We start from the raw sequence: 11,596 nt of genomic DNA, 5'->3' as shown, positions 1-11,596 counted from the left end.
TATTTCTTCATTGATGCACTACATTTATATCTGTGACTCTGAGCATAAATCAATCCTTGATGGATTGGAATACCCTGACATGAATTGGTTGTCATTGTAAAATTTTTACCCCCGCCAAGATGAAATCTATCCATCTGATTTTTAATATGATAGCTAGGCTCGCCTTGTCCATGCAAGTCTAGTGAAGTCAGAGTCCCGAGTGTCCAGTGGACCTAGATCTTAGTTTGCTTGATAGCTATGTCATCATGTTTGATTATATCAACAGGCAAGGATTGAGTTATAGCCATGTCATCAATATGAATCAATGAAATTTAGTCAAAAAGTCTTTGCAGAATGGGTGAGACACAGTCAGAAATACATTGGATTTGGGAGTTCAAAGGACCACTCTCCCACTGCAAAAACCAATTAACTCCACTGATATCCTCTGCACCTCATGTATTGTGCAGCCTTCATTCATCAAGCTCCAATCTTTTCTGAGATTTGTAAAGAGTAATTAGCTGACAGGCCATGATCCGAAGCTTCCCTGTATCATACGCAACATATAGATCGTTGCCAAGTGTTAAACTTACAATGTATTTTGACAAACATGCATACTGTATAAAGAAGGAATAGGTCCACAGGGAAAAGCTTCCCAGCTACAGACAAATGAAAATGACTTCTCACATGTCTTGTATTCAAATATTTAGGTAAGAAGATTTATCACAATCATTCATGTTACATGAAATGCCTCAACCTAAACCTTAGAAGAAATTTTCCTTGTGACATTGCTTCTATATTCACTCTGCCCAGTCAATAAAATCATAATTGAAGATAAATCATGGAAGCCAAACTTGCTACAAGGAATCCCATGAGAAATTATAAACACAGAGATAGAACCAAATTGTCATACACCAAAATCCAAAAATGCAGCTAATGTAGCATCTCCTTTCAAGAATGTTATTAGGAAAATAGTCTATAAAAAGCCAAATCCAAGCCATGCTAGTCTAGCTCATAATCATTGCTTTGCTGACATTATGAATCTCTAAGCATTTTTTCAATGGTAAATGCAGCAGACAATTGGTTATAGGAGCCTTTGTTTTCCTGGTATCAACAACTGAAAAATGATGCAACTGAGAGGTGACAATTTTGTGATATTGCAACGGTAATATATAATGGTAATTTTGAAATCTCTCGAATTTACTTAAATGTATTTATTATTAAGTTAAATTTATGAATGTAATTATTGTTGCTTTTTAACGGCTCGACGAATTAAATTAAATGAAAAATGGGTAAACTCATGTGAAATTTTTTTTATATTTTTCTCTAAAATCTATGTAAGGTGTGTGTAAACTTTTGTCTTGTTGCAATTTGAAATCTTTCAGTTCTAAAAACTGACTCCATGACAATAAGCTAAACCCATCGGATAAGATTGTCGTGTAATTGGTCCAAATCCAATTCTAGTGACAGGTTGGGGCGATTGAGAAACAGCAAAAGTGTAATATTCAGACAAGTTTCCAGAGTTTGAAGTACTGGACATTCACGAGAAAAAAAAGATTCCAGCTTTTAATGTAGTAATATGTGATTATCACTCACCTAAAAAGTAAAGTGTTTCTACCAAAGGCCATGATTGATGCAACGCAGAGAGCAAACTGAATAGCTCTAAAATTATAATGCTGCTTCTCACGAACAAACTTCCACAGTTCTTAAATGCTTTCCAACTGGTCTACTTATTAAAGCACGACAAATCGTCTAATCAAATTTCCAACGGATCACCAAATTGCAAGCTAACAGAATAAGAGTAGCTATATTGTCATCCATATAATTCCTCTTCTCCATTGCTCGTATTCCTTAATTCCAATTTCAGTTAAAATTATTTAAAAAAAAAAAAAAAGAAATAGTATGCTAGTAGGTGATGGCTCGATCCCACCTTGAGCAACAAATTTGTAATTTTGAATGTGTAAATAATTTTTTTCAAAGGCGATTTTGTCTTTCTTCGATTCTTAATTAATGGTTTTAGTTTAAAATTTTAAAAGGATTGGAAATTTGGAATTGGCTTTTCTATGATTTTTAATTTCAATTTAATTGTAATTTTTATGTGATATAATTTAATTATATTCACTAATAATTCTTTTTTTCAATTTTTAAGTTTTAAGAATAATTTAATAAATTAATAATATAATTGAATGGTATATTAGAGAAGATAATATAAACTTTATTGTTTTAATTATATTCTTTTTAATTCATATAAAGATAATTATTGACTTATTTTTATGAGATGAATATAATAATTTTAATTTAAACTAATCTAATTTTGCCCACTTTAAATAAATATTTCTATACATAACACCACCGTTTAATAATTGAAAAACTGCGTTTTACAGAGAAAATAAATGTTGCCCAAAAAAGTGGGAAGACGAGAGATGAGAACAAAGAAAACAATTGCCTTTTTCTTTAGTCTCTGTACAGTTTCAGACTGAAAAAAAAAAAAAAGAAAACCAAAACCGACAATAAATTACCTACTTCCAAAAACCCACGTCACATGAGATCCCACTCTCCTTCCAAGATAAAATGAAATGAAATAATATATAGCAAACTTTAAAAAATAAATTAATTAATTAAAATAAAAAAAAAAATCAAAATTAAACGACTTTCCACTGCTCAAACCAACAGTTTGTGCCCTAAAAACTAATTGGTTCTCACTGCATGCATAAATTATAAGCTCTTAAGACAACGAATCATGCACGTCATGGCAAAGCTCCTTCCTGAGCTTGTGGGAGAAGAGGCGGCAAGCGTCCATGCTCAGATCAATAGCAGCTGAAAGAGCTATAAACAACGCTGCATCAGCCATGCACGTCACATGCTGTACTCCAACTTGCACCACTGGTTTGCTGATCTTTCCTTCGCCTTCCACCGTCGAACACATCACGAAACCCTTGACGGGTGATCTTGAATTCAATGCAGAATCCTTTATTAACCTACTATCAATGCAAAACTGGCCACCTTTTTTCAAACTTATTGTAGATTCAGCAATGGGGATGCCTCTGCTTGGGCCACCATTATCAGTTACCAGCTCAAATTTGTAACCGAGTCCATCTATAGGACCTCTCTCTCTCCACGCCTCTAAGCGGCCCCATGGTTTCCAGCTGCTGACAGAGATGCCATGAGGGCGGAGGATTAGCCATGCACCTGGGTTTGATCGAGAAACACGATCTGTGCCCGGAGATGGAACAAATGGTGTGATCATGGACGCAGCAGCTACTGGTGAACCAGAGAGGTCGTATATCATAACCATCCATCCTTTTCGCTCCCTTCCTGCTTGTTCTTTCTCGCCGGAAAAGGTTCTCCTCCATCCTCTGTTGCTATTGACGGTGAAATCTGACGGAAGAGATCTGAGACAGAGATATAAAATCAAATTCAGAACATTGATTACTTAATAGTAGATGAAATTCAGACAAATTATTTGCACATGGGAGGGAATCCCAAGTAGTTGAGTTCGATATTTGAAGGGATTTGCGATTGTCTCTTTGACTAAACCGCTAATACATGTGGCAGAACCAGAAACATTAATTGTTTAAGATTTATGAGTTGTTGTCTAAGAGATTTGTTTGTCAGAAAGGATTTCTGAAATCAAATAATGAAATTCAGTGATCTGTCATGGTTGGTTGTTCGTACATTTTCCAGATTATATATATATATATATATGGTTGATTCTCATTAAAATTATTAAAATTTTTAAGTTTGTTTAGTAAGAAGCGTGAAAATTATTTCTGATTTATTGATATTTTCTTTCTACTCTCTTTGAAAAATTAAGAATTTTTTAATTTAATTTAAGAAAAATATTTCCAAATTATTAAAATTCTGTCCATTGAGTTGGCAAAAAATTAAAAAGAATTGTTGTATTTTGGCAGTTTGTCTCAATTTCAATGTATGGTGTTATAATGTTGATATACATATATAGAAAGTACAACTCTCTTTCATCCCAATTTGGATTCCTATAAAATTCAAAATTAAAGTATTTTTCATAAAAATTTAATTTAATTTCTTATTGAATGAAAGAATTTTATTCTTTTTAATTTTAAAAAATAATTCTACATTTTGAACTAGACAAGCCAATCCTCCCTAAATGGTATGACAGAATTCTAAAATTCTAAAATCAAATACAGAAATAAAATCATATTCATCCTTAATCTTACTGCTAATTACGATTAATTAGTATTTCATGACAAATCAGATAAGGGTGGTGACCAACTTGGCAGCCTAGCCATGTGGCCTTACAGTAATCCTAATCACCAGCTTGCAAAATAAATTGACAACCCACATGCCTACTTTATCACTAACCAAATCCTCATTCCATTTCACCAATTAATTAATTAAATCAATCAAATCTATCTCTACCATAATCAAATTCATGTTCGATGAATCAATTCATTAAAAATAAAATGTGTTTCCTAAAGAGTGATAAAATATTTATTCCCAACTCTTAGTTGATAATTTGAATAGAGATTGAAGATAGAATTGGATAAAAAAGAATTATTATTAGCGCATTTTAGCACGCCTACTTTTATACCCACTAAAATGCACTAATAAATAAAGAAGATGGAAAGAAAATTACCGGGATCTTGAGTTCCGGTCGGCACTGAACTTGCAACTGAAAACAGGCTGGAGTATATTCCCTTGTGTCTGAAAAACCACTGGGCTACACTCAGGTTCGCCACCAAACTGAAAAACAAACCGAGGGTCTGGTTCAACCCGGACCACTAGATGGAGTCGAGCCGCTGGTTTATCTGGCTGGTTCCCCAACTTTAACCATCCATTTTGAAACACTCTTGGGCTGGACTGGACATTCTCCAAATCCACACTAACCTGAACTTGACCCAGTAACTTCCCGCCGTTGACCCCACAGGTGTGTCCCATCCGGCCAGTGTACACTTCCACACGGAGTGTGATAGGCTTACCAGAGAGCCGGCGAATAGCAGTAGCATCGAGATGGAAGCCGGTGGCGGAGGTGGAGGTTTCAGGGGGAGAGTCATTAGCAGAAGAACAGAGAGGGAGGAGAGCAGTTTGTGAAGCAAAGTTCTTGATGCGTAGTTTGCAGAAACAAGGCGTAGTTGATGGGTGGACGCCGGAACCAGCTGGTTTGGTGGCCAAAGGGAGTTTGAGAGCAAGAGATTCAATGATTAAACGAACAAATGGACATGGATCCATTGTTGAGAGCTGGGGGAAGAAAGGGTTGCTTGAGCTTTGAGTTATAATGGTGAAAGCGAAGATTAAATCGAAATGTACGTCACTGCATAGGAGAGCTTCGGAAACATCAACGTTTGTATGTCGGCTCCCCTGTTTTAACGTTTTGCCTTCTCACTCACTGCTGGTCTTTGTTATTATAAGCTCCTTCTCTCTCTGTTTTCTTGTTTTGGACAAAATTTTCTCCCTTCTTTCTCGTGGCAAAATTCATGAGAAAAAGAGATTGTATCTCGATATGATATGACAACTTCTCGGGAGAGCCAAATGTGAATTGCGCCGGATTTTTTTTTTTTAAATATAGTAACTAAAATATATATTATGCTTTACTTTTCATTTTTCACAAATCTAAAATTATAGATCACTGTTTTAATAATAATTTAAAAAATTATGAGAAAGGGGAAAAAGAATGGAAATGATAAATTGGAGAGGGGTGATATCTCGTAGTGGGGTCAGCACAGCTGGGTTTGGGCTGTCACCACGTTGTCTTCGGCCTGAAAAAAGACAAGCTGGACTTTGATTGGGTGAAAATTCTCCTACAAAATATATACCAAATCCTCCTTAATATCACAATCCAGCATTATCTTCCAAAAAAAAAAAGTAACATCAGAATTGGTTGACGTGGCATTAGCTGGCTGACTGGCCCCTCCCGCAATTCTCCATAATCGCCGTTTTGGACGGCAATTTGCGACGGCGCTTCCCCCCTGATAATTTATATGTTAATCCGTCTTTTATTTTTAAAATAATATTTTATTTATTAATTTCGTACTACACATATATATGTTTAATATGGATTAAAATATAAACTAAATATAATTTAATAATTAAATAATGCAAGTAAAAAATATAATATAAAATTCATTGTTTTAACTATATTAATTATATTTTTAATTTATAATAAAGATTATTATGTGCCTATTAAATAATAATTAATTATAATTTAAATAAAAAATCTTAATATGTAAATTAAAAAATTATATTTACATGATTCACTATTGTTTAATTATTAATATATATATTTGATTTGTCATTGCACATTTTTGCAATTATTACCTAATATAATTTTCCGTTGTTTCATATATTAGGACTTATATTATTTTATAAATATTAAAAATTAATATTTTTAATGAACTTACTAAAATAAGTTAATAAACTATAAAAATATCTTAAATGTAATTTTATTTTTATAAGTCAACATTAGATTGATGAAATAATACAAGTAAGACTTTGTTTTTAAAAATAAATCAATTGAAATAAAATAATTCAATTGATTTTCTTCACAATTATACATGATTCGTTTTTTTATTATATACATTAAAATTTACAAAAAAATTAAATTATTACAAATTTCAATTATATTTTTTAAAATTTATATAAAAGTAATTTTTTTTGTCATGATGAAATATATAGAAATTCATAATTTATGAATGAACTTAACTTTTTATCTCAAATTATAAATAAAATATAATCTTATAAAATCTTAAATTTTTTATCTTCGTTTGTACATAGTCGAAAGGGAGATACGTCGTGATTAGCTTAGATATATTAATAAGAGGAAAAATTATTTTTTAGTCCCTGAAGTTTAACATAATTAACACTTTTGTCCCTCTATTTTGGCGACCCAACACTTAAGTCCCTCACTTTCTCTTCCGTCCAAATTCGTAGTCCTTCCGTCCATTTAAACCGTTTGGTCAAAGAGTAAAAGGTGAGAGATGATAATTTTTTCTAAAAATACCATTATCTTTTTCATGTTTTCTCCAGTTGCAGAAAGGGTAAGAAGAAGAAATAATAAGAAGTTGTAGAAAGGGTAGGAAGAATAAGAAGAAGAAAAAGAAGAGGCATTTGAGTTTGGGTTTAGTGAGGGTTGATTTTGTCAATTCACGTGTCCCAAACGACTATTTTGGACGGAAGGACTATGAATTTGGACAAAAAATAAAGTGAGGGACTTAAATGTTGGGTCGCCAAAATAGAGGGACTTAAGTGTTGGATCGCCAAAATAGAGAGACAGAAGTGTTAATTACGTTAAACCTCAGGGACTAAAAAGTAATTTTCCCTTAATAAAATAACGTAAGATAGAGTGCCCATAACAGTCACTCCGATACTAAAATAAGTATACTGAATATGAGAGTGAATATAATTAATTACTTAAATTTTTTATATAAAAAAATAATATCTTTTTACATCTATGATTATTCTCCTTTTATATTATAAAATTATAAAAATAAATATAATATTTTTTAATAATTTGATAATAATATTTTTTTTTTTTCGCAGTCCACATTTCTCATTTGTTATATTCTTATTGTATATTTTTATATTATAGCTCGTAATTTATTTTGAGTTATTTAAAAATTTATTGTTGAAAATAGATATGTGTTAATAGTTTATGGTAAATTAAATACTAATAATAATAGATATATGACAATAGAGTGACGAAGGATGATGCAAATTGGGATGGAGTTTTGAAGTTAAAAATCAAAGTCAAAACCTTTGAAATGGGTAAGTAATGATTATTGACGAAAGCGAATTGAATCATTAATCACTTGGTAAAGATTAAAGACTAAATACACTTGTTGGTTGGTCAATTTCCTTTTTTTTTCAGTTGGTAATTATACTTGATTTGGGAAAAAATTGGAATTTTACAAAAATAAATAAATTGTGAATAGTAAAAGTGCTAACTTTTGTTTCCTTAATTGATGCTTAGACAGTCAATTTAATCAAAATATTAAAGACATTATGGTTGCAAAGGCTCCGTCAAACAATAATTTTTAGATATAGTTTGTGTTTAGTATTATGATTTAATTAAAATAATAATATTTCGAGATTGAGAGCGTGAGTGAGCTGGATTCGTTTTTAAATTAAAATAATTGATTAAATTTAATTGATTTAAAATTTTAATTCACTTTTATATTTTTTTATTTGGTTCAATTTTAATTTTTAAAATATTAAAGTTTTTAAATTTGATTTATTTTTATTAAAAAAATTTTTAAAAAATAAATTAAATCAATTAATTAATAATATTATGTGATTTTGATAATATAGAAAGTTTAAACGTTAATAAAAATAAAATATTTGAATTGAATTTTAAAATATAAAAAATAAAATATAAAAAATAAAAATATATATATTAAATGTACAACTAACCGATTCAATTCTGATCCATTTTTCGCTAATTTAATTTGGTTTACATATATTTTGATTTTCAGTTCAGTGTAATTGAAAATAATGAATTATAAAAATTGAATTTTTATAATTTGGAATAAAAGTTATTAAAATAATTATTAAATATTAAAATAATTAATATTAATTTTATGTATTGATGTTGATGAGATTAGGCTAATGATATGGTCATAACGATACTGTGTTATGGTTGATGGAAAACCTATAAGAAATAAAGCATGAGGCGATAGTGGGTGTTCACAGCAACCACTCCGATACTCAAGTCAGTATCTTGAATAATAGATGGAATACCATAAATAATTAAGAGTTTTAGTAGTTTTAAAGATAGCGTACTTTTATTTTTGTGATTGTTTCTCTTTTATACTGTAAGAATATGAAGATAAATATAATATTTTATGAGAATCTGGTGATGATATAACCGACTGCTCAATAAAGGATATCATCAATTAATAGATTGGTGATCCCGTGATCACAAGCGAAATAGGGATGCGCCTGATAATGGTAATCTTGTGGCAAGACTTGACCTATCAGGGGAGGACGAGTCTTGACGGCAATCTGGATGTTAAAGTGTCCATGTCTCCCTTTTCCTCGTGTAGGATCACGTTTTCCACTTGTCAGATCCTTATCACATGACCCCTGTCTTATGGTGACAACTTATAGCTAAATTTGGACGAATGTTATGAAATATCAGAGGTCTCCCTACTATTATTCATTTCTTCATATTCAAAAGGGACATGTTTTATCGAGGTCCGGACGTAACCCCTCAAGATTGGCTTCTTGCTACTCATGTCACTTCGCCTACAAATCCTTTTGACGACTCCTACAGTGTTTATCTTACCGCATTTGACGCCTACCGTCGAAACCACCTTTATAAAGGTCCATCATCTTTTTTAAATATCACTTTTGCGTTCTTCTACAACTTTTTTTTTAGAGAAATTCACTCTACGATTCGTTTCTCGTTTCTGTTAAAGTCTTTACATATTTCACGATAACTTTGTTATCATTTTAATATGGATAGGAATATCTCTTTCTCCCCCTAGCGGGACCTCTGTTTTCAGCTCTTCCTCCTCTGATAGTCCCATCTGAGCGTCAACCCTCATTGTTCCATTGAGGGAGGTCTCCGAGAATGAAGGTGGCTCTTTTAGTGATATCCTGTCCATTTTTTTGGACAACGACGTGAATCGTTTGTATGACATCTATCACATTCCTCGATATTCTTTTCAAATTTTTGCTTATTCTCCCTGCATTCGTACTAACGACTTAATTCATATTGGCAACACTATTATTGTCTTGGAGGAGCAGTTGAATATGGGTTTCCATTTCACTTATCAGTAAATATATTTACTATTACTATATAATAATATTTTATTTAAAATATAAAAAAGTATTATGTAATTTTATCAATTTTTTATTTTAAAATGTAATTTAATTTATATTAAAATAATAACTTATACTATTATATTGTTACCAAACAATAATAATTTTCAAACACTATCAATAATGCTGATGTAGAATTATATCACAAAAAATTATTTTAATATAAATTAAATCATAAAATTTTAAAATAAAAATTAATGAAATTATATGGTATTTTTTTAAAATTTTTTTCTCTTAATTAATAATTATATTTTATTTATTATGGCAATTAAAATTATTATTATTTATTAATGATATAATACTACATAATATTATTTTAATATAAATTGAAAGATAAATTTTAAAAATAAAATAAATAAAATTATATAATATATTTTTCATATTTTTCTTTTCTTTTAGCACAATCGATACCATCTGAGGTAATTACCATATAACAAGTAATTTATAGTATATTGTTCATGCTAAAATGATTGTTACCGTGTCAAAATTCCATAATTTGAGCATCCACTTTTACTTTGACAAGTCCCTTTTGCTTGTTTTTTAAACCTTATCCTCTTCAATATTACTTATCCTTCAATAGGGGTGTGTGGGTCCACGTGTACAATCTACATAAAATCTGTGACCGGAGCGTGGGGAACAAAGCTGTGAGTGTACACTTCTCTTCATTCCTACTAATTTCCAATCAAAAGCATAATGCTTGTTTCGCTACTACGCAACCAAATTGTCCCATCCATTCATTCATCTACAGTTGAAAACTCATCATTTTGAAGGAGAGTTGATTAATTAGCTTAACCACTTGGTTAATTAATTACTATTCATTGCTTAACCAACCTAATTAAAGGAAAAATTAAGAAAAATATATATTTATTATGAATCTCATATCAGTCGTGTAAAATAATAATGTATCACTTATATGAATTATAGACATTCTTTTTTTTAAATTAATTTTTAAAATTAATTAAATTTATTTTAAATTTAATATAGTATCACAACCTCTAATTCAATATTAAATTTTTTATAAATATATCATGCATAATAAAATTTGGAAAGAGGTAATATAGTTAGACATAATTTGAGAAAAATAAATAGTTTTTTTTTTTATTTTAAACTTATTTATATTTATATATAATTAATGGCTTAGTGTTTTGTGTTGGTGGGTTTCTCTATGCAAATGCAAAGCCATGTGAAATTAGCTTGCAAGAGTCTTGTCTATGTCCATGCTTAATGGTGGGGTATGCTAATCCTCATGTGAAAAGCCCTCAAATTTTGACTAATTAAAAATTACGGCTATCTTAATTTTCTTAAATTTGTTATTTACTATATTAATTAATATTATTATGAATTAATAATTTTTTTACACATAACTAAAAGCATGAGGTTATGGAAACCAATTTTTATAGGAAAATTTATTTTCGGTCATTAATTATGTATAAAATATGGTGAAATTAATAGGTTGATTATTTGGTTGGTTCGATTTAAAATTAAAAATTAAAATTTTAATATTTATAAAAATCGAATTAAATTGATTTTGATCAAAAATTAAATCGAACCGAATCAGTCTAATTTAGTTTGATTCGATTTAATTTAATTGATTTAAATTTTTATTTATTTTTTATTTTTTATTTTTAATATTTTAAAATTTAATCAGAATATTTTTAATCGGAATATGATATAATCTTTTTATATTAGTGAAAATAATATATTATTATTATTAATTGATTTAATTTAATTTTTTTAATTTTTCTGATCAAAATTAAATCCAACTGAAATAATTAGAATTTTTAAAATTAAAAATTAAAGTAAATTAAAATAAATAAAAAAT

General features: G+C 29.7%; 1 protein-coding gene across 1 annotated transcript; it reads right to left on the bottom strand.

Moving 5' to 3' along the window:
- Positions 1-2,400: 2,400 nt before the first annotated feature.
- LOC110610574 lies at positions 2,401-5,348 on the bottom strand. The gene is made up of 2 exons (XM_021750553.2): positions 4,592-5,348; positions 2,401-3,368 (listed from the first exon to the last, which is right to left on the bottom strand). The coding sequence occupies exons 1-2, from the start codon at positions 5,182-5,184 to the stop codon at positions 2,702-2,704; spliced, it is 1,260 nt and encodes a 419-aa protein (XP_021606245.1). The 5' UTR covers positions 5,185-5,348; the 3' UTR covers positions 2,401-2,701.
- Positions 5,349-11,596: the final 6,248 nt, after the last annotated feature.

The sequence above is a fragment of the Manihot esculenta genome, chromosome 3 (assembly GCF_001659605.2).
Source record: "Manihot esculenta cultivar AM560-2 chromosome 3, M.esculenta_v8, whole genome shotgun sequence".
Lineage (NCBI taxonomy): Eukaryota > Viridiplantae > Streptophyta > Magnoliopsida > Malpighiales > Euphorbiaceae > Manihot > Manihot esculenta.
Note: the sequence above shows the minus strand (reverse complement) of the source record. Positions and strands in the feature narration are given on the sequence as shown.